A 24,200-nucleotide genomic window follows, 5' to 3' on the forward strand; every position below is an offset into this window, starting at 1 on the left:
GTGTGTGTGCATGTGTTTGTGTGCATGTGTGGCAACAACTATGAGTGATTAATAGGAGAGCGGAAGAGGCCGGCATTTTTTGATTCATCGCTTCTAACATCAGAACAAAGATTTAAGAAGCCGGAGCTGAAAGTAGCAGGTCCTTCCAAGAAACCGATCCCTCCTCCCTCAGCTGTCCCCCCACCCCCGCACCGAGTGAGGGCACACACACACACACACACATCTGGGGGCTTTCAGATGGTATTGGTGGGGGGGTGTTTGCACCAAGGATTTTGGGGCAGGAGACCTGGTTGAAGGGGATCCAGAGATGCTCTGGACTATCGATAGCCTGACTGTCTGTCTGGGCCTCGTCTACCGTCTCTGTCTGTCTGCACGCATTTCTCTCTTTGTTTTGTGGGTCAGTTGCAAATGTTATCTGATGAATGGGGTCAGATCTTTGGTATTTTTTTGAGGATTTAGTGCAGTTTTGGTTCAGTTAGGTTCAGAAGCAGCTTTTTTTTTAGGCATGGTATCTAACTTCAGCGCATCTGTACAAAGTATTTAAAACTTCCAAGTAGCAAAAGCTGGAAAAAAATCCTTGTCCTTCAATCACCAATCAAATATGGTGTTTGATAGTTAGTGTTGAGTCTCTTACATATCTGCAGCCCTGGAAAGTAATTAAAATGTCTTGTATTGTAGGCTGAGCAGGTGTCGAGTTGATGTTCTTGATTTATATCAGAATTTTGCAAATTTTACAACATCTTCAGGAGGCGAAGCTGATGCAAGTGTTTTTGTGCACATTTTATTATTTGGAAGATCGAAAAAAAATCCCATTCCTTTGTGTAATAAAAAAGTGGTTTTAGACTGTGCAAGAAATATTTCATAGAGCAAGAAAGCCAAAATGTTCTCATGCGGAAGTGCTATTTTTCGTGGTATCAAAATATCCAAACAATACCTGGCTCAGCGTCATGCCGGTGGGCAGCTGCTGGTGTAAAAGGGGTTTTTCTTGCAGCGGGGAACCTACTTCACTTGACATTAGCTCTGCGGTCGCCGGTGGCTTTGCAAAGTGTGGGGACTCATTAGCGTGTCTGCTTACGGCCGTCTCTGTGGACTGAGACTCTCCATTCAGCACCCAGCTAATGAATTAACACATTAAGATGAAATGTCAGCCATTACATGTGAATGAGGATTAGAGAAGCAGCAGGACACTAATGGACCACAGGGCTCAAAATAGTCACTGAGACTTTGAACAAGCATGTGGACCGTCGGCTCTCTTTAGCCCCGAAAAATAGACAAAGGAGGCTGGAATCTCCTTTCGTATATTTTGTAGATCCTGTGTACGTGTCGGTGTCATCGTGGCTTCAGAAATGTTCCCTTTATTGCTTTATGGTGTTTGCAAAAATGTTTGCTTGCAATGACAGAGATTCCAGGTGGATTTAAGGGTCACGTACAAACACAAGCATTCTCGTACACACAGTCCTCCTGCTGCAAACACTCAGCTGAGGTATGCAGCTTGTTTCTGTGGCAAGCTGCAACTTTGCATATCAGCTGCCATTGTCTTTAAGAAACTTTTTATTTTCCCTATTTGAATATGCTAATTCGGCTCCAATTGTCATTCAGAGCCACCTGGTATCCACTGGCCACAAAGTGCTGCCAAATCCCAGTGACTGCGTCTTTCCCTGCTTCTTTCTTTCAGCACCGAAAACAGAAAACAAGTGAATCATACCAAATTCTCCCCACCGGGTATTCTGTGACTGATTCAAGCGTGTTGTAATATTTGTTCTTCCTGGGGATTATACGTTTTTACAGGGATTACCCAGCCTGCTCAAACACTCCCCTACGAGAGAGACACACACACGCACACAAACACACACACACACGGCAGCCTCCTATTAACCTGCGTCACTACCTTGACACTGCTGCCCTCCACACTCACTCTCTTCAAGGTGAACATTTTGTGTGAAACGAGTAGTTGGATAATAAACCTCAGTACTTCTTAAGAAAAATCTCAACAATATGTCTGCAACCTTGATTTGCTTTAGATGTAAAGGTCAAATATCTCCCTCAGATTCCCAGAGTCCAAGGTGATGCCTTCAGGTGTCTTGTTTTGATTAAGCAACAGAGATACATTAAAAACTCACATCAGGGAAACCTAAACCAGACATGGTTGTGTAAAATTGCTTCATAAACGGTTTTAAAGAATAATCTTTTAAATGAGCACTGTTGTCAGTAGAAAGCACAGAGTTTTTCAAATTATCGAATTTGCTTATTAATCTCCCTGTCATTCCAAGTCCACATCTTCATTGGCGTCTTCTATGTGAATGGTTCCTCTTTTTCATCATAGGATATTTGTATTTTTGCAGTTTCAAGTCTGACACACCCCTCTACCTCACTTTTATAATCAAAAATATTTAAAACAGGCTTAGAACATATTCTTCAACGAGTAATTATTTGATTGCATAGTTCAGTGATTAAATGAAAACAGACAAATGTTGAATTTCTTGCATGGCTGCCTCTGTACGGACAACATTTAGCATTTGACAACTTTTGGAATTTAGAAAATTTTTTGAAAAAGAAAAAGATTAAAAGTAAACAGTTGGAAGAAGTATCATGGATTATGTTTGATATTTTTGTCATATTTGTCTCTGGGTAGTTTTAGACAAATTTATAGTCCAATTCAACAAGACGCTAACCAGCAGATCAAGAGGTGTTTTATGTTGTCCTATTGACATTAATATTTCAGCATATTTATTAACGTCTAGAATTGTTATTACTGATTTTCATCATCCAGTAATAACAATTCTAGACGTTAATAAATATGCTGCAGAACAATTTAAGCGTTATTTTGATGGGCACATAGTTATTAGACAGCCTAAAAGTGGAATGGTGTCAGTTGGGTAATATTGACAACATTTAGGATTAGTGTGTAACTCAGGAGGGAGTCTGACAGAGCTGGACTGCAGAGCCGGTCTCATTGCCGTTGTGTTCACAGTTTTTCTAGTAGCTGTGATCTTTATGACTCCGGAGGAAGCTTCGGCCTCTCCACCCCTCTTGAGTTTTCACTTTCTTCTTCCTTCTCCCATCTTGTTATTACCAGGACCCACAGATAAAGAACTTCCTCTCTGATAAAACTGGTTAAGGACAGTGGGTCATAAAGTGACTGTTTCTTTTCCACTCAGTCAGGCATTATTGTATGCTACAGCTATTTGAACATAAAGTGAAGGCCTCCAGAACAGCCTTAGTCATCAATGATTTTCTATTGAAAGGGTTAAACATCATTTATCCCAAAAATATATTCTATCATTTGATTTTCATGTTGGTTGAGGAAGATGCTGCTCATACATGATGATCCCAAATAATGTGTTCAGTTGGATTCAAGTTTGGTTATTGCAACTTCCACAGTATTTAATTTAAACAGGGTTGAGTGATATGATGATGCATTTATTACAAAATACATGTTTTTTTAACAACATTGATAATATCCATACATGTATCATTTACAACATGGCAGCTTTAGTTGTAGCAGGGTAATGAAGTACAGGGAAGTACCATTCAAGATTTCCCATCGATTTTTCTTGTTGATTATAATTCTATATGATTTTTTACATTTCAATGTATAATACTAAAAAAAACAATATTATTACATTGTGGTGTGAGGCGATCAAGGCTAGTTGGAGGTGGGATTTCTGTAGCACCATGTGTGTACATCAAATTACACATGATCCACGTTGGACTTGGAAGTTTTGATGAACATAATCAGTCATATTTAGGGAACAAGAGTTTGTGCAAGTTGGTATTCACTCTACTTGGTGCCACTCTAATTTAAGATTTTTGTGTGTTGCCAAGTTGGATTAATTTTTAGTGATGTTAATACTCGGTTCAATGCCTCAGTTACTTGTGTGAGTGGTGTCGTAATCTGTTCAACAAATTGCCAGATTTATGAAAATACAACCAAAGCTGTCTTGATTGTACACACGAGAACAGAGATGCGCCATTTGGTCTGACATTGTCAGGGTGTAGTCCGGTGTCTGGGTGTGTGTGTGTACGAGTGTTGATTGTGATCTGATGCGTCAGTTCGTTGTCCATCGTTAGAGTGATAGCTGCTCTCTTGTTATGCCAAAGGTCTTCACTGTTAATGAGGGCCGCAGCCAGCCAGACCTTAATTACTCTTAATCTCCCTTTATCTCCAATTGCCCAATACAGACCTCAATGGATGCATATACACATAAACAGCAATGAACACTCAATACACAGATTGTATAGTATCTCATCACGACACATCACACAACCTGAATCACAACGCAAATGAGTTGGGCGTTTTTTTTCTTTTTTCAAATGCACTTCTGTGAGGAAAAGTATCTACAGCTGATTCACCCTGTCTTTTTCCCGGAGCTCCTCGTCCCCTCTGTGTCAGCAACTAGACGGCTGACTGGGGAGGAGTGACGGAGGGCTCAGGGGTCAAGGGGCAAACTCAACAGGGAGCAGCCTCTAACCCCCCAGGATGTCGCCCCACAAGGTCTTCAGGGGCCAAAAGTCACTTTGTTTTGTTTAATCCTAAACCAGACACAGCGGCTTCCATGGACACACAAACCCAGTGTCCAGGCTCCGCACTGCAGCCTGGCTCCGAAAGGCTGGAGATTGAGCCACATTAGTGAATACAACTATTAACAGTGCACAAAGATCAAAGTTCTGCAAAAAGTTTGCGCTTGGCCTTGATTTGCTTGTGTTCGATCTGTTTTTGGTTATTTTCAACAGTAGTGCTGATGTGATGAGAACTGCAGATGGAGCTAAAGAGCAAGGGTTAAGAGTCAGGAGGCCGGCAACTAGTGACCCATCATACTTTCATTTTGACTCAGTTTTTTATGTTATTAAGCTAAATAAGCTATATATGTACGATAGATATTTTTTCACTGTTCCTGTCCCTACAGCACTTTATCATGATCCAGCCACGATGTTTTTTATAGATGGCGAAGCCTCGACCGATTTAGGTCGCTGTCATTTCCATAAAATTATGGAATATTTGAGGCAGTTTGACGTAGTTTCAAATCCTAGTTATCCATGTTGGATTTTACTCACAGTTTTAAACACACGGTTCAAAAGGTGCATTCATATTTCAGAATTAAAGCAGCTTTCCCATCGTATTATGTAACTGTAATGTTTTTTTTTAACCTTGAATGTTCCAAAGAACCTCCAGATTTCAACTGTCAGTCATTAGTCTTTATTTAATTCCCGACATGATTTGCAGCTTGGATTACAGCAGTACAACATAATTCCGTTGAAAACAGTACTTGAGTTTCCCACCCTGAGAGCAAAGTCAGAGGACGTTGACCACAGTATAAATGAATGCTTGTGTTCAGTCTTTAGTCCATTTTGAGTTCCGTCTCTCTTTTGTTCTTGTGATAACTTCATTGTTCGATGAAAACCGGCAGATCGAGAGTTCTGAACTCATGGCTTCTGTTGAGCTTCCTTTGTGATGACTCTCTTGTGTCTGTTCAATGTTCTGGACTCCTGTACACCATAGCGATCTCTGTCTAAAAGTGAACATCCACACAAGTCACAGCGTTAGAAGTGTTCATCCACGTGTATCTGATAAAGACTTGGACATACTTTCTGCATCCGAAGACATGAACCTGCACATTTCCAGAGTCACACTCCATTTTAGTTAGTGTTGGGTGATCCTCACCTCAGTCACATCGTCCTATCGTCCCCTTGACCAATCGCTAATACCTGATATGATCATTAGACGTGGCTGGGGGGGCACGAGTTATGAATATGTTCTTAAATAACAACCTGGTAAACTTAGAAACCGCTTAGATAAGAGATGAAACGTTTCCTGGCGCATCTGGAAACAGGGAGAGAGCGAGATGTAGCTGATACTCTGTGTGCGCAGCGGGATAATCAGAAATACTCTTATACTTTCATCCTCACCTTTAAGGAAGTTTATCCGCAGGAATTAAATATTTATCTGTAATGGGAGATGGATAGTTCACAGATTTACCTCGCAGCCACAAGTTTTGGGTTGCATGTGGACGTCCACGTTAGTGTCTGCGCGAACACGGAAAGTATGAATTGGCCTGAACAGAGGATGTTTGGTACCTGACTCGGTTTCATGTGACTGGTTGTAGATTGAAGCCATGATGAAGAGGGAGAAGATGATGAAGGCAATGATGATGAAGCTCAGTTCTAAGGCAGTGAATGGCAGATCCATCTACACAACTATACAATACAAAAAGAGGCATGTCATTACAACACAAAGCTCAAGGGGTTTGAGTGGAATTAGTGTGTTAATAAAAACACAACACACGTGGTTTGTCCCACTATAACCAATAATAGCAACAACAACAACTTATGATGATATAGTTATTACACCTTAATGCATCTAGTCCATGTATTAAAATAGAATTGGTTGTCAGGCACAAAAGCATTTTGCATTATGTTCATGAAATGTAGTGTTGTCATAGCAATACACAGCTTGAGATGCAGCAGCCTGTTGTCTTCACCAGAGGGCGCAATAACACTGTTATTTGCAATCGTCAACACTGTTGTTGGTTTAAAATGACTCACTCTCCTCAGTCTAGCTACAGTGCTACTTGTAATGCTCAACTTAGTCTATTGTTAACAAATGTTAAGAAACAGAACATTTCCTCAGTGTCTTTCAGGTATTTTATCACAGAATCATCTGTTTGTGATTCATTTTTGTTCGAAACATTGGAATTGTCCAGTGCTCAGTGTCTTATCCTGTGTTTTATAAATCAAGTTAAGAAATGCTTTGTAGTAGAGAATGGAATTGGAAGCACAGGAATAAAACCGTCAGGTTTGAGGTAAAATAATACATTGGAAAACTATCAGGGAACTTTTTTGGTTTTCAGTAAAGTTTAAGGGTTAAACTGTCAGACAAACTACTTCAACCACAATTGTACAGTTTCCATTTTGAAATCATCAGAGGTTGAATCCTCACAACCATCTGTCAGGAGCATCACTGAAATTCTTGTATGAATAAACACAAACAGATCATCCTTCTGCAGGTTTAAATGTCTATTTTAAAACCAAATTACATGTCTATTAATTTTGGAGCTGACTCCAAACCTATCAACACACCTTTTGCATCTAACCTAGATTTGGAAAACTCCTCTCTGCTGCTGCAGGTGATCTCTATTCAATACACACGTCCTGAGCAAATCAAACAGTGAGACAAAACAAGAAAATAAGTAGTCACAAGGATTTTAAGGAACTTACCAGGAGCAGAATCACTGCAGCTATTGTCAGATCAAAATAAAAGGATATGAGTGTGTTTTCACATTCACACGCTCTTAAGAACAATGAAAGCAGGTAGTGTCCGCAGCAGGTTTTTTATTTATTGATTCTGTCCCATTCAGGCCACACCTTCATGCCTCATCCTGGAAGGTTACAACTCTGGATCCTGTATTAAGCACACACATACACACACGTTCATTCATAGGTCACCATCTTTTAACTGATTACACACACACACCCCAAGGCTTTGACTGACCAGCCCTCATGATAATGCAACAAACAGAGAAGAAGAATTTGCTGTAGTTGGCAGAAGTTTCCTCTTCATCTGGAGTCAAGCGGCACACTCCTGACCTCGTGCTTGTGTGTTAGTTTCTGAAGGAAAGGAAATATTCAAAATGGTCACTCACTTTGGATTTCCACATCTACAGAAACAAAAAATCTTACTACTACTACAAATGCAAAATAAATCAGAATAAATATAATGTAAATGTATTATGTTTATAAGAATGATGTATTGTTATATGTATTCAAAATACATTATGGATATATTTAAAATGAAAGAAATAAAAAAGAAAGTATAATAATACTGTAATTAAAATTTAAAAAATGTACTAAGTAGCTCCCCCAAAGGTGTGTTGTGCTGTTGAAAAGAAATAAAGTAATATGGATAAATAAAATAAACATAAATAAGACAAATAAAACTAATTGAACAGCACCAGGCATTATTGCAGGAATCAGTTATTCTACTCCTGTTGTTTACTTTCTCTGGAGGAGGTGAGAGTCTGTGAGAGGCCCCTGATGATCTGTGTAAAGTTTAAAGTCTGTAGAACTCAGCAGGAGAACTCTGCTACATAGACTGTGTGTGTGTGTGTGTGTGTGTGAGAGAGATCGTACCATTTGAGTTTCCACATTCCTCCTTGAACATCCCAGTAATAGTGAAGAGGGCGAAAACCAGGAGACAGAACATGATCATCAGCACCTCCAGCTCAGTGAATGGAGATGCCATCCAAACTAGTGTCCACCGCCACAGCTCTGTATGTGTCGACAGTAAATCTTTCACCTGCCTCATCATCTAAACCTAACCCATCACACACTGAAACAAAATTAGGATAACTTACCCCTGATGTGCAGGAACACGGAGATGTTGACCAATACACACACACACTCTCTCACTCTATGTGTGTGTAATGCACTTAGAAGAGCTGACTTACTCGTCCCCTCTCAAGTTCAGGTGAGATCGTATTAACCCTAATTATTAATGGGTCCAGTGCCTCTGTGTATCTGTGAGTTTAACAGTAGAAATGCCTGATGGAAAAAGTACGAATGTAAGTAGTGTTTGGTCTAGACTGCAGAAGTGCATTATTCTGGTGTTGTACGTTTATATTTAGCTGTGGTTCTGAAACTGAAACCTTGTTTCTTTTTTTTTCTCGGGGTTAAAAACCCCCATGTGCAGTGGGAGCTTTCCTGTTGCTACAAAAGAACAAATCTGTCTGTTGTCTACACCACCTACTCATCCTTGATTAGACTTCTCCATGTGTGTGTGTGTGCATAGATCGTGTGAGGACTTTGGCAAACAGGCCAAATAGATATCCTACACCACCTCTCACCTCTAGGAAGAAATTCAGTTGTTCCAACAGAGTGTGAGAGAAAAAATCTGGTAAACTTGACCATATATACACAAATATACATATATATATACTGTATGTAGTGTAAACAGAACTTAAGGTTCCTCCCCTTTTGTATTGATCATCATTAAGATGTTTCTACTCTGGAGTGATTTCACACATCATGTGTCAGCAGGGGTGGACTGGCCATCTGGCATACCGGGCATAATCCCGGTGGGCCGTTGACCCAATGTGGGCCGGTCTGGTCCGCTATGTTGTTTTTTTGTTTTTTTTCTCTTCTTCCTCTCTAAATTCCCTCCAATTGGGCCGGCCAATTGGCTACAGAGGGCTAGCAGTGTGTTGCCAGCATCGACACATATTATTGGTCTATTGTTTGTCATTGTCAATCAATCATGGGCTGACAGGCTCAGAGAGCCCTGACAGTGCTGTCAATCACAACACAAACCGGGGGCGGGGGGGGGGGGGGGGGGGAGTCGCGGGACTGGCTGCTGCTGAGACAGAAACTTAACTTAATGGATAATAAGAGTAAAAAAACGCCCGGGTGGCGCTGAGAAGCATCGGGAAAAAAAGCAGAAGTCTCTGGAGGTGGAGGCTGCTAAATGTGCCAAACTGACGGACCTATGTGGTGCCGGGTTCACCAGCCCAGCAGCAGCAGGTGCGCCGGGAGACGAGCGAGGAGGACTCGACAATGATGAGCGAGTGGAGGCAGACATGTGAGCGCACATTTTCAATTTTCAATACATTCTCCAAACTGGCTCGTTACTTGAGCAGCGGAGGTTGGCGTCGCACGCCTTTACCCACGGCGCACCTCTCTCTCGCTCTCTCACTCGCTGCCCCCTCCCTCCTGAGATGTGCAGGTCCCGGTGGCGTGTTTGCCGTCGGGGGGGGTTGGTCTATCCCTCCGCAGGTTCACCTTCAGAAATCTTGCTACGACTTTTACTTCCTCTAGAATAGGATAAGAGATAGTGTCTTATTTTGTGTGCCTAGATCTGGTTTCCCTTTGCTGAGTTATCATAAGGGGCATTGTGTATCACTCTTGCTACTGATGAGAGGTCCATGTTTAGTGATATTTACAGAATGTTTTAGTGGTTATACTGCAGTTTATTAATGTTCTTGGGCAGACACAAGAGGCACTTGTTTATAGTTAATTCTTTGTTGTCTCTAGATGCACTGGTCCATTACTATTTGAACCTCAGCATCTAGGGTTCAAAATTGGTAAAATTATACATTATATGCATATTGTTGTTGTAATTTTTCAGTCAGTTGAGATAAATCTTGAGGAGAAACATTTTGGGTTGTTTTGTGTCTGTATAGACCTACTATAAAAAGAGCTTTGCATTTTTTATTTTAGTTCTTGTACTTTTGATACTTAAGTACATTTCAACACCAGATACTTTTGATACTTAAGTACTTTTAATATGAGCTACTTTAAGACATTTAGAAGACATAAGTTACGTCAATTTAATGGCAGATGTGCTCGGCTAATTATGTGGGCCGGTCTGAGCCAAAAAATGCCCGGGCCGTTTTGTTCTCCCAGTCCAGCCCTGTGTGTCAGTCTCACTGCTGACGGTGCATTTCACAGTAAAATCAAAGTCATGAGGTTGAAGGAACCGTCTGAAGAGATCCAATACAGTTCTGCACTGAGGCACTGATCTGGAGAAGCTTTAAGAGTCACACTGGCTTCCATACTTCTTAACTGGGAGAAGTTTCTAACAACCAAGACTCTTCCAAGAGGTGAGAGGCCGCGTAGGATCTATTTGTCCTCTGCAGGTCTGTGGAGAAATGTGATTCATGTTATCATACAAATTGTTTGTCTCCCACCTCAGTTTAATGATCGTTTAAAGTCACCCATTTTCCAGTTATATCAATCATAATCCCTTTAACCTGAAATAAGACACACGCACACAGGCGTGCGCACATACACACACGTGCACACACACACACACACACACACACACACACAAACAAGCACACACACACACTGGCATGTTTACATATGATTTCTTTAGGTTTTTAACTTCACAGTCAGTCAGATGATCAATTTGCCTTCATGCTTTTAACACAATGTTCATGGAGTATAGTGTGTGTGTGTGTGTGTGTGTGTGTGTGTGTGTGTGTGTGTGTGTGTGTGTGTGTGTGTGTGTGTGTGTGTATGTGTGTGTGTGTGTGTAAGAGTGCTGTCCATGTGCACAAATTGTGTAAGCTTATTAGCAGCAGAGGAGGAGATTGAGGTTAGTCTTAGCCCTAATCCTCATGGACTGTGTGCTTGTTACCCAGCAAGCACGACAAAGTCCTGGCCCCGCCCCTTCAAGAAACACACACACACACACACACACACACACACACACACACACACACACACACACACACACACCTCGAGAACACAAGCTTTCCCTTCCTCCTTGTTTACTGCTCAGCTTCCATCTCAACTCTTCCTCTCTCCATCTCTCTCAACAGGAGGGCAGAGGAGGGGGAGGAGGTGGTGTGCGCCGTCGAGGAGTTTCCTTGTCGTCATGACGACCTCACACCCCACCATCTCCAGATCTGTCTTCCTGTTGCCACGGTGACCTGATCGTGTTCCATCTCCGCTCCTCTTAATGATCGGGATCCGGCTGTGATAGGAGAGCGACCCCGGAGCGCCGTCTTCCGTCTTCTCTTCCCTGAGAGCCGCTCGTGGATGGGACAGCGAGTCACACGCAGGGACGAGGATCTGAGGACGGGAAGGTGCGACACGCCGGGAATGCTGTGGAAGTAACGGCGGAGTGTTGCCTGGAAACAGCAGCATGCCAGTACAGCAGATAACTGTGGTGCCGGCCAAGGAGACGGCCAACAACGGCAAGAGTGCTCCTCGCTCCAAAGACAAGAACGAGGTGAGGTTTGGGAAATTTTGAATTTGTTGTCAAACCTCTGAGTTGGAAAAAACATTAATAGCTGAGGCTTAGAACTAATGTTAAGTTATTTAATTAGTCAGAAGCAGTCAATTATCTTGATGGACCCTGTGTTTATGTGTGCGTGATAAATCAGATCTGGAGGGATGTTCACAGCATTGAGCACAAACTACGTGACCTCACAAAACATGTTTTGTTCTTTTACTCGTAGTGAAGTGATAACATATGTATCCAAAAAGATTAAAGGTCAATGTTCTGCAGAAATACTTTCCTGGCCATTTACAGAAACCGATATAGTAAAAACTTCAAATCTGCCCCCAAAAAAACACGCAATACCTTTAAGAAAATGTCTTCATAGTCTTCACTGCACGTATTATATTAATCTGGACAGACGTTGATGTTAACTGTAAATGGACTGGTTGCATGTTATGGATTTTAGGTTCTCAGATCGTTAGGCCATGAGGATTAACACAGACTGCATGTTTAACACGCACACGTTTGGTTGCGTCACTACAGTTATCTACTGACGATAACCTGTGTAGACAATAGTTTTGTATTTATTTAGATGTGTAGATTTGTCAGGTGACTGTAATGCATAGATAATATATATAAGGTGTACGTGCCTGCTGATGGATCTGTTATAATCTTAATATAAATGAGCAAACTGTATACTGCAGGACTTGGTTAAATTTGTAGATGTAGAACCAATAGATAACAGAATAATACACCATAAAAGAGGATAACTTTTGTTCAAGTTCAATCTCAAAACGTGTTGAACAACATGTTTGCTTGAACCTGTGTTGCAATGAGCTTCTACTTAAATTTTGTCTCGTTCGGTGGGTGTGTCAGTGGCGCCCAATCAGCAGGGACGTTTATGTAAACGTATTAAAAAGGCTGTGCAGGTAATGGATTTAAAAGTTCTCTACAAATGCGGCAGCTGCTTTTCCAGATTGCAAAAGCAGATACTTTATCATCAAGCATATTTTGAAGTACAAAACACGTATATGAAGCCTTGTCATCTATGAATGCACAACCGTTAACGTTGAGTTAACAATGTTGCTACGTTTTGGTCCGGACTGAATGAAGGAGATAAGGTTCAGTTTGATAATAGCCTTTTCATTAAGAAACACTTATTTCAGGTTCTTAAAAGCCCAGATTGTGTAAAACATGTCTTGAGCAAATAGAAACGGTCTCAGCTGCAGCTCCATGGCCGGTTGTCTAAATTGGGCTGTAGGTGCTTTTGATCCCAAGCCAGAGTATCGAGCACAGAACTATAATATAGCCGTGGTACCACGCTACATCACCTAATCTTTTCTGCAGAAATATGCACACGTCCACACACTGACTCACCAAAGTCTCTGCTGAGCACCACAGGCCCACTGTAGGCCGAAGAAGATCGGCTCAGGAAGGTGACCATCACATGTTTGCTGGGATTCAGCTGAACCGTTAGCTGAGGCTTATGCACGGACCTGGTATAACAGAACTGCTTCTTTTACTATGTGATCTCTGGATGATTCCTGTCTGTGTAACTCTACTTGAAGGAGTTCTGCACCTGCATGTGTTGGGTCAGTCTCTTTCATTTATCTGAGCAGCTGTTGGCACAATCTATTATTAGCTGTTTATTTTACTAAAGGCTTTTTAGTTTGCCTCAGATACAGTAGCAGCTTCTCCTTTTTCTTTTCACATCTGGTCCAGATTGTCAAGTTTATCAAGTCCACCAGTTCCACTCATCTCAAACCTGCCAGTCTTAATGAAGATAATGTATTTAGTTGTGAAGCCGTCTTGTCAACTGTTCATCGAGAGTATTGCAGTAACTGTGATCTGTGTGTGATCACTGCACTGGACTCCAGATGTGTTTATCCAATTTGGCAAACTACCATCACGTCACCCATTGGTTTGTGAACGTCTGTTTTGAAGCCCCGAGTTCGGCATTTTGTTCAGCGCCATCTTGGTTTTATGACGCCAGAAGTGACCATATTCAGTGGAGGGGGGGTCGAGCCTGACTGAGAGCTGAACTGCCATCGGATGTAATAGCTATCAATCACACATACCTTGCTTTATCGTCAATTTACTCTAAATTGGATTTAAATTTAGAAAATGAACATCATGCTCTATTGAAGAAGTCTTGAAAACAGAGAATGCAAACTCTGTTTCTATATGGTTTAGCCTAGCTTATAAAATAGACTGGAAACTGAAAGAAGAAGCTAGCTTTGCTCCATCTTTATAACTTTAAAACATGAGCTGCAGTGTTTACCGTCATGTTTATGTGTTGTCACACCTGCATAGCTCTGAAGACGTGTTGGCTATTAAATTAACATGTAAGCTAACAAGACCATTTACCTTGTAGGTGTTTGTGCTAAATGCCTGGGGAACCAGTTTTCTCACTGAATGCAGAGAGGCTCCTGTAGATAGTGGACAGCTTCTCTGTGAACATACATGTACGTATCACAGGTTGAGCTACGACTATACAAGCATCTAGAATTTTATTAGCATCTGTTTGACCTCAGGGTTTTACCTGCTGACGATGAAGCTGTTAATGAAATAGTCTTGTGCTCAAGTTTCTGGACCTTTAAGACTAATTTGACCATGGTAGAATCCAGTAATGAACAATAAGCTTTATATTTTAGAAGCAGTTTCTAGGAATTCTAAAGAAACTGCTTAACCAATTTGCATGAAAGTAGGTTCAAGGATGTGGTGCAGGTCAGGAAAGAACTGTTTCATTTTGGTGCAGATGTAGGAATTTTATTCACCTTCATTGCGAGATGGGGAAGATAGATCTTGATATATATATATTATGACAATTTAGAGTGATCTAATATTCTGATTCTGATTTGGCCTGTGAGATAAAACCCCTGAGGTCACAAGTGCATGTGTCCATTCCCCCTGACACCCATAGGAGGCCGCTGAGCGTTTGCTCTGACTTCACGAAAGGACTACTGATTTAAACCTGGCCATCAGCAAATCCCTTGATCAGCTTAGATGATGCAGTCTACTCGTCGGTGTCTCTCTTATTAAATCAATTGATTTGCACAGAGTGTCTCCACAACTGTCTGTGTGGGGGTGGATTTGTGCGAGCTCCGCTTTGCCTTTAAATGTCAAGTCTAAAAAATAAATAAACAAGTCGCCCACGTGAGATCCCAAACAGCACATTTAAAAGCTGTGAGATGGATAACTCATAACTTTGATAGTGTTACACCTTTGGGTAAAATACTGTACAAAATATAGGCTACTGTATTTTTATTTATATTGTTTCAATTAAAGCTTTTTGACACAACTGGCTGAGCGTTCTTTGCCATGTAGGCCACAGAGCTGTGCGGCTATTTAACAAATATATACAAATGAACACATTCAATTTATCCTATTATTCTGTTTGTGTAGCCAGAGTCTGATATACTGCATCTCACTCTCTGTGCCATATAACCTACTGGAAACAATGAAAATCCCATCGGTGAGCCACACTGGGCTCTAAATAGCCTGAGCATGGAAGTGAGTGTGAATCTCTATATGTCAGCTCTGTGGAAGAGTGCGACCTGTCCAGGGTGGATCCCCCCCCTCCCTCCACATCAGCCTGGCCCTCAAAGGATGAGCAGTAAAGATGATGGATGGATGGATGGAGCCACTGTGCTGTGAATATGGGCTCTGTTTTTTATTTCATTTTGAATCCATCCCACATACACCCTCTCACTGCCTTAAATACACAATAATTCACAGCTGAAATTACAGTAGTTTCTATTCTTCAGTTCTTTTTCCACTGCCAACTCATTACAACACTGTTGGAAGGTTAGACGGCTCTGTGTGTGTATCTCTGTGTGTGTGTGCGTGTGTAAGTGCTTGGACCCAATTTTCGCACTTAACACATATCCACAATAAAGGCAGAAGAGATGTGCTGGATATATTGCAGCGCTAACAAATGTGTGACTGGGGATGAGAGGGGAATGGAAGTGGTGATATGAGCCTGTGATGACGGAGCAGTTGAGAGGAAAGGTAGACGACGTGTTCTGACCGAGAGTCTTTTTGTGATCTATTCAAATAGGTTCATTGTTGTTAGCCTGTTAGCAGGATTACATACAAACTACTCAGCCGATTTTATTCACACTTTTCCAAGAAAGCATCCATTAATGTTGAGAGTGGATTTGATGAGGGAGGCAGATCCAGGGGACTGATAGATTGAGTGTATATGACTGTAAACGGAGATATGCTCTGATTCTACTGACTGCCATTCTATTTTCTGAAGTTTAAGGCCAATTAATAAATAACTAGAAATTCTGCTTCTTACTTGTACTCGATACAGATCAAACCTCTGCAATAAACATGATTGTGTTCAGCTTCCACAGTTTCAAACAAGTCATTTACTAATGATGATACAAACAAACCGCTGGACAAGGTTGGGATGCTATGAAAATAAAAATACTGTCAAATGATGCAAATATATATTTCACGGTAACTATTCTTTTATAATATCTGGATATTTTAGTTGTACATGAATGAAAAACAGACGTCTCTGTTGAGTTATTTCAATGGATAACTTCAATGGATTCAAATTGACATTGAGAAACATAATTAACTATTTAGTGATATAGGTTTCATCCATTTTGCTCCAATGCAAGCTGACCAGGGTTACAAGTGTGTTAGTGTCTTAAAATAGCTTGGAAAACCAAATTCAAACATGTATCCATGATGGTTTAACCGTGTTGGTTCCTGGAAACTCCCACACACCTCTTACATACCACACCACCACAACTTGTGTAAGACACTCCGGGATCACATTGAGGCCACAGATGTCTGACGACTGAGTTCATGGTCTGGCAGTTGGGTTCATACCATCGCTGCTGTGGATAGTCCTAGAAAAAGTGCTTTAAGTTGACTTAAAATAGAGACACATTGCAGAGCAGCACTCGGGCACTTAGCGGGACAACCAGGTAATAGGATTGGCTGGCTTTAGCTCGGGTCACGATGAAAGTACAAGGGCACGTGGCTGCACACGACTTCTCACGCTCGTTTCCAACCAGACAACACTGAACACTGGAAACTGCTTTTGTTTTGATTGAGTCCATGAATCTGCTTTGTCCAATTATACATTTCACTACTTTAACAACAGAAAACCTGTGAGATGTTTCCAGATTTCTCCCTTTTCATATTTTTTGGGGGAAATTCTCCGTAAATCAACTGAAAATAGAGTTTGTAAAGAACTTGATAGTTTCCAATGTTGAAATCATCGACAATATGTATCTGACATTTTATTAAAGCTGAAAAATTCAGTGAATTATTTGTTGAGTAGATTGACAGAAAGATAAAGCCAATAATGGTGATAATTAATTAATTACTTAATTAATGTAAATATTCTGAAAGGACTTTTGATGTAAATTATTAATCAGTTTGCCAAATGGGAATCATCTTCATGTAATTATGTGCTGAGAATATCTACAGCAGATCAAACTAAAGCTTGATGGTGAGATGACACTTGTCGGAGTCCTCTAATGATTTCCCATATCTCTCTCCCTCTCTCCCTACAGGGAAGGAAAGCCCCCGGGCGATCAGGGAGTCGATCCAGCAACATCTCCAAGGTAACCACTGATTATCAGGCAGCTCTAAGGGACGGACTCAGGGTAACAGTTCATTGTGTTCAGAGTAGCAGCGTTTCAGATGAGTCTGAATTGCGAGAAGAAACTAATGGTGCAACGGAAAGGGCCACTTTCACCATATTGCATGTATTGACATTTAGTCCCACTTCAGATAAACGTATATGTACATATCACCTTTAGATAGATATAAGTACTGTACATATGCCTGGATGTTCCATGCATTATTTCTTAAGAAAAAACGAAGATGTCCAATCCCGTTACGTTATAGAAAGTGAAAGAAAGTGTTTATCCGAGTAATGTGTAGCATGACCCACCCCCCCACAAAACGTCATGGAAATCAGTTCCATCGTTTTTGAGTTATCCGGCTGAGAGACAGACACACAAAGAAAAGCACAACCTCTGTTGTGGAGGAATCAAACCCACAGAGAATCCTCATCTTCACCTGGAGGTCAACACGTGAGCTGAGTCTTACGTGTCTCAGTCTAGTTTCCAGTAGAAAAGCTCAGATAAACCTTTAGAAACCAGCTGAAGTTAAAAACAAACCAGGACAAAGGAAACAACGAGCTGATGAGAAAAGTTGAACCAACAGTGAATGGTTCCGCTGCTCAGATCTGAAAGGAAAGAGAATATTTGACTTATATTTTTGAATTGAAACAGCTAAGATACATGACAGGTACATATGCAACAGCTTAACATCATGTAAGCCACAATAAATCTATAATGCCATGTATGGGCTGTACTGTGAGCTGGTGCTGGTTTAATCTGTTGTATAACTTCAACATAATGTTTTTTTAATCACATCTTATTTTGAAAGTGTGTTCAAATCTCAGTTTTTTGGTTTGATTTTATTGTTTGTTTTTGTTTGCTTTGTTTCTTGATTTCACATTGAACGTTTAAAATGTATAAATTAGGGCTGGGCAACGATTAAAAGTTTTAATCACGATTAATCGCATGATTTCCCTGATTAATCACGATTAATCGCATTTGTATACGCAAAATCCAATAATGAATTAAAAAGTAGTGTATAGCGCAATTTTATTTTCAATGTTCTGCCATATGAACAAAAGTGCCATAACATTTGTTGTGCAAACACTTTTAACATCAGCATTTAATACAGTAGCAGTTAAATAAAATATTCAGTGTAAATCTCAACTTAACAATGTTATCAAAGCAAATACAAAATTAAAGGTCAATGCCACTGCCAGGGCATTAATGTTATCCTCTTCGTTATGAAAAATGTATACTCCTCCCTGCGTCTAACGTAGTCTGCTGAAGCTTCGCTCCACTCGCTGTTTCGTTGAGTGATTTGCTGATATCAACTGTGTGTTTTGCATTTAGGTGATATTTTAGACTGGAAGTACTCCGGTGATAAGAAAATTCACCTTGGCAGTGGCTACAAATTACTTTGGTTCTGTCGACTCCGCCGTCTGGAAGAACTTTAAAATGAAAATGGCCATGTAAAAGCTCCGTACCCTTATCCATGGTTGTTTATCCTACAATTATTTTCTTTTTTCCTGTTCCGCAGCAGTCAGCAACAGACTTTCACAAAATAAAAGCCTGACTTTCACAATAAAACAATAAATAATCAAACCTGAGTTAATGCGAGATAAAATAATTAATCGAGTTAACTCATCACTTGAGTTAACTCGATTAAAACGAGTTAACTTGCCCAGCCCTAGTATAAATAAATGACAATTACAAATAAATTAGATCTCATCCTGAGTCTCTTGGTTGTTTCAGGCCAGCAACTCTACAACAGGAGTCACCACAGCCTCGAAGACGTCCATCAGCCCGTCTTCTCAGGACATTTGCAGGTAAGACACAATGATTTGTTCTCTGAATCCAGGCACCAGGGCAGCAACGGGTTTTCTCTGTGATATTAACATGCACTCTTCTCCTCCACTGAGTGGGAGAATGAATTAATACGGTCTGCCGCACCCCGAGGGCCTAATCTTTTTTAAATGGATGCTGAAATCCAATGACGCACCCATAGTTGATGAGAGGAGGATGGCTCATTGCAGAAATGGGATCCTTTAGCTTATTATTATATCCACTGGCTGAAAGGACACTGAGTCAGAAAAGAGGACGTGAGATGTATGTGAGTGCTTGGATTTCCATTTATCACTTGTCATGTTGAGTCATTCAAAAAACAACATTTCATTTTTCTGTCTCTGTGTTCCAGTTTTAGACTAAACCACCTTTGGTTTTTCTCTATTTCACTCACCCCGATGTGAGGCTGCTGCTGTTATTTTTGTCTCCAGCCAATCACAAATCGCAAAATATTCCTCCTGCAGGAATCAGTTTTAGTTTCACACCATGATATAGGCTTCTTTTTCATACCAAAAAAATAAACAATGATTTAATAATCGTTGACTTAAGTGTGACTTTGTGTAGAACAGACCGATGAGAGCCACTCAAGGAAAATCTGGATCCACAGACGTAGAACCAGGCCAGAGATTCACCAGAATTAATTGTCTCATCTTAAATGGTAACTAACCTGCTTATGTAGTCAGGTTGAAGTCAGAAATTGCAGATAGAAATATTTCAAAAGACCGAAATGTCAACTTTATAGATGTGTCATTAATCAGGTTTAAAGCATTGCCTCATGTATGTTCGCACGTTCATGCCTTTTCCATCTCGTTTCACTTTGTTTTGACACATACATTTGTTTGTGTGTTTGTTTGTGTGTGTGTGTGTGTGTTTGTTAAGCTCTGGCCAGCTGACGCGTTTAGAGGAGGATGCGTCTGAATCACACAAACCCAACAAGCAAACGCCCGGCTCTGAGATGACGGTCACCAGCACGGCTCTGGGCTCGTCGGCTCAAGCCCAGAAGAAGCAGGTGAAGCGCCGCCATCGCCACAAGAAGAACAGCTGCTCTCCCCTGGACGCCGTGGAAACCAACGGGAAACAGGAGCAGACCGACCGCAGCGAGCGCAGCCACAGCTCGGACCGCAGCGAGCGGGCGGAGAAGAGGGAGCGCTCCTCTAAGAACCGAAGGGAGCTGCCCCCTCGCCTCCGCTGCACGGGCGCCCAGCAGTCCGACTCCTCCACCGAGGACGAGGCGGGTCGGGAAGCCCGCAGCTGGAGCAAGGAGAAAGCCAGGAGAGTTCGCCGCCGCAGCGCGAGCAGCCGCGAGAGGGATGGAGCGGACAGAGGTCAAGAAGGTGAAGACAAGACAGAAGTCATGGAGCTGCAGTCGCTGGGCTCAGACGAGGGGAAGGAGAACCAGCCTCTGGTGGAGGAGAGCGGCGGCCTGAAGAAGAGGCACAGCAGCCGGGGCTCCATCAAGAGAGAAGGCTCCTCAAGCCGAGACAAGGAGAAGAGCTACAAGTCCCAGAGCCAAGAAGGCAGCTCGTCCCTGGCCGAGGACGCAGAGGAGCTCATCACCAAGAGATACCAGGAGAAGGGGTCGGGGGGGGGAGACATGTCAGTGCCCACGCCACAGAACCACTGCTGTGAGAACGGGAGCGTGCCACGACTCTACTCTGTGGACTCGGACACGGAGGTCTGCAGGTCAGTGGGTGATTGTGTTCACTCTGTCTATATCAGGATCCCAATAGAGACATGAGCGATAGAGAAGATAGTGACAGAGAGTCAGTACAGTGGCTGCACGCTGGCCTAACGTGTGTGTGCTGTGTGTGTGTGTGTGTGTGTGTCTGTGTCTGTCTGTCTGTCTGTCTGTCTGTCTGTCTGTCTGTCTGTCTGTCTGTCTGTCTGTGTGTGTGTGTGTGTGTGTGTGTGTGTGTGTGTGTGTGTGTGTGTGTGTGTGTGTGTGTGTGTGTGTGTGTGTGTGTGTGTGTGTGTGTGTTTGTGTGTGTGTGTCTGTGTGTGTGTGTGTGTTGTGTGTGTGTAGGATCTGCCACTGTGAGGGCGATGAGGAGTTCCCTCTCATCATGCCCTGTCGCTGCACCGGTTCCCTGAGCTTCGTGCACCGGGCTTGTCTCAACCAGTGGATCAAATCCTCCGACACCCGCTGCTGTGAACTCTGCAAGTTCGACTTCATCATGGAGACGTCGCTCAAGCCGCTACGCAAGGTACGCACGCAGCCACAGGTCTCTCCACCTCCATCCTCCTGTTCATCCCGATGTCTCATCCTCTCCTCCTGTATCCTTCCCTCCGTCTTCCAGTGGGAGAAACTACAAATGACGACGGGCGAGCGGAGAAAGATCTTCTGCTCGGTGTTGTTTCACCTGATAGCGATAGCGTGCATGTTGTGGTCGGTCTACATCCTGGTTAAGAGAACTGCTGAGGAGATCCGACTTGGGAAGGACGGTTAGTACTTAACACCACAACCCCCCCCCCCCCCCCCACACCTCCCCAGTAACATACCAGAGACATGCAGAAAGACACTTAGAAGTTTTAATCATGTTTATCTTTGATTAAACTGTTTTATAATTAAAGTATAATTGAAGATTTGGGGTTTTTGTTTTTTAAAACATTCAACTTTAGTTCCCTTAAGATATTGTGTGTGAATATGAGGCCCAATAAACATGTTGCTATGATTGCAAATGTTTAATCCCCTTTAAGACTCAAGTTTCAAAGGTTTAATTTGTCATATGCTGAAATGCAATTGAATTAGAATAATATTAATATTCAATGCTAGCATTTTATAAATAAATGAAACATATATCTGTGCATCCATGTGCTGGTAAAACACTGAACAATAATAGAGAATTCAATCACGAATCTGCAGAATCAGTCAAAGGTCCAAATCTTCACAAAGCTCTTTCTTCCTGTCTGTCTCTGGTAATGTGGTTAAAAATAGTCTGATGTGTTTGTATCGAACAGTTTTAATCTGCAGCAGTCGTCACTGTTTCCTCTGCGCTCGACGTCAAGCTGCTGAAAGCTTCTACCTGGTGTTCACTGAGCTCAGCCAATTTAATGCTTGACCAATAGAAATGAGCCGGTCCGAGCCTTTCACAGATGGATCTGTGTCTGCGTTTATCTTTGCAGTTAAAAACTTTTATTAACAGAATAAACAATGCAACAAATATTTACATTTATGTCTTAAAATTTGAAAAAGTTCAATTTTTTTTTTAGGTTATAAGTATTTCCTTTTTTTGTGTTTTATTTTTATTTATAGTGAGTTAGTGTTCATGGATGTGCTCAGTGTTGTGTGTAGTGCTGTGATCCCTGTGTATCTTTCTCCTTGTAATCACACTGTAGGACGACAATCAGGGGTCAGTAGTTCATTGTAATGTATTAGTTTTAATAGGTTACACGATAGATCCTGTGCAATAAATCCTGCCTCCATGAAGGTTCTTTCCAAAGCCTTTTTAAAGATATGCTGATTCAACTTAACTGTCATTTTGAAGGATTTATACATGATGCTGTTGAACTATACTTCCAGATGAGGGTTAGTGATTATAGATATGAACTGTATTCTATAAAATACTATAAAAGCTTGTATAAATACATAGGAAAATAAGTACTTAATCAGATTTGTAAACAATAAGCTTGAAGATAGAATAGATACAATTCATTAAAAAGACAAATTAAATAGTCAAATGTATTAATAGTAAACATCTAATAACAGAGATGTTTTATATTAATAACATTGAACAGTTCAGCAGAAGATCTTTAAGTTGGATCAACCTCTTTTTTTAAAAACTCTTTACGAACGGGGGATTTATGGCAGGACGGTTGTATTTGGTGGAGTTTAGATTGGTGTACCCAAATAAACTATAGTTCAGTGTAACAAACACTTCATATAGTAATTAACATCAATATATATATTTTTTGATATCATTTAAAAAATAGCATAGAGCCCGTTTCTATATAGTACTAAAGTGAAATTACACTCAATCTTGATTGCAGAGGAATTATGGAGAGTTTCTCTTCTGAAGTACTATTCACCACAGGGTAAGCACGGCGCCGCACACACCACGGATCATCATCCATGACGCGTCCTGCAGGTCGACTTACCGCTGCTGTGTGTGTGTGTGTGTGTGTATGTGTGTGTCCTCAGGTGTGCTGGAGTGGCCCTTCTGGACCAAGCTGATCGTTGTAGCCATCGGCTTCACGGGCGGCCTCATCTTCATGTACATTCAGTGCAAGGTCTACCTGCAGCTGTGGCGCCGCCTCAAGGCCTTCAACCGCATCATCACCGTGCAGAACTGCCCCGAGAAGGACCAGCACCACCCACAGGGCCAGGCCGACGCCCTCTTCAACGGCGGGCACGAAACCGTGGAGGTCCCGGTCAGCCCGGCCCCCGTCCCGGCTCTGCCTTCACAGGTGGACTCGGACATGTCAGTGGAGGCGGCTCTAGCACCGGCAAACAACCCCGTCTGACCTCATCTCCTCTCTGGCACACCAGAGTCCTGAATCACGCCACGCACTTCTAACTACACAAGCGGCAGTGACCATGTGTGATTTAGACTCTTAAAGTGTGTTGTGGTTCTCAGCTCACTGATCTTAAAACGCAGCTGACAGATTTTAAGTTAAAGAACCTCTCCTGTTCCTCAGTGACCACGAACTGAAACACCGAAGACAAGTGAGGAGATGTCAAGGGAAACAAAGCCATCAGCAAGGACCGTGTGCAAAGACCCTACGTGGTGTCCTGACACCTTTTTATTCCTGTACGCACTTTTAAAAAAACTGCACTGACTCATGTTGAAGGTGGAGGCTGATTCCCAGAGTATGTTTCAGACATGTTGTCTGATCCGTCCTGAACACTCAGAAGCAGCCGTCAGAGCTGAGATGAAGGGAATTGTTCGAATGCAAAAAGCTTTTTCCACACTTAGTGTTCCGCTCATTTATGTGTAAGATAGGTAGTAGAAAAAAGCAGTTGCAATCCTTTCTCCTCGTTTACATCTGGTTTTATCTTTGTGTGTAGGAGCAGATGTAGACAGTGGACTAACAGGCTGCACAGT

At 41.8% G+C, this 24,200-nt stretch overlaps 1 protein-coding gene across 1 annotated transcript; it reads left to right on the plus strand.

Annotated features, from left to right (window-relative positions):
- The first annotated feature begins 11,641 nt into the window (after positions 1-11,641).
- Positions 11,642-23,619, plus strand: LOC133016154 (E3 ubiquitin-protein ligase MARCHF8-like). Its single transcript, XM_061083483.1, has 6 exons — positions 11,642-11,728; positions 17,260-17,374; positions 19,052-19,142; positions 21,182-21,362; positions 21,456-21,600; positions 23,297-23,619. The coding sequence occupies exons 1-6, from the start codon at positions 11,642-11,644 to the stop codon at positions 23,617-23,619; spliced, it is 942 nt and encodes a 313-aa protein (XP_060939466.1).
- The last annotated feature ends 581 nt before the right edge of the window (positions 23,620-24,200 follow it).

Source organism: Limanda limanda, chromosome 2 (genome assembly GCF_963576545.1).
Source record: "Limanda limanda chromosome 2, fLimLim1.1, whole genome shotgun sequence".
In the NCBI taxonomy this organism is placed as follows: domain Eukaryota; kingdom Metazoa; phylum Chordata; class Actinopteri; order Pleuronectiformes; family Pleuronectidae; genus Limanda; species Limanda limanda.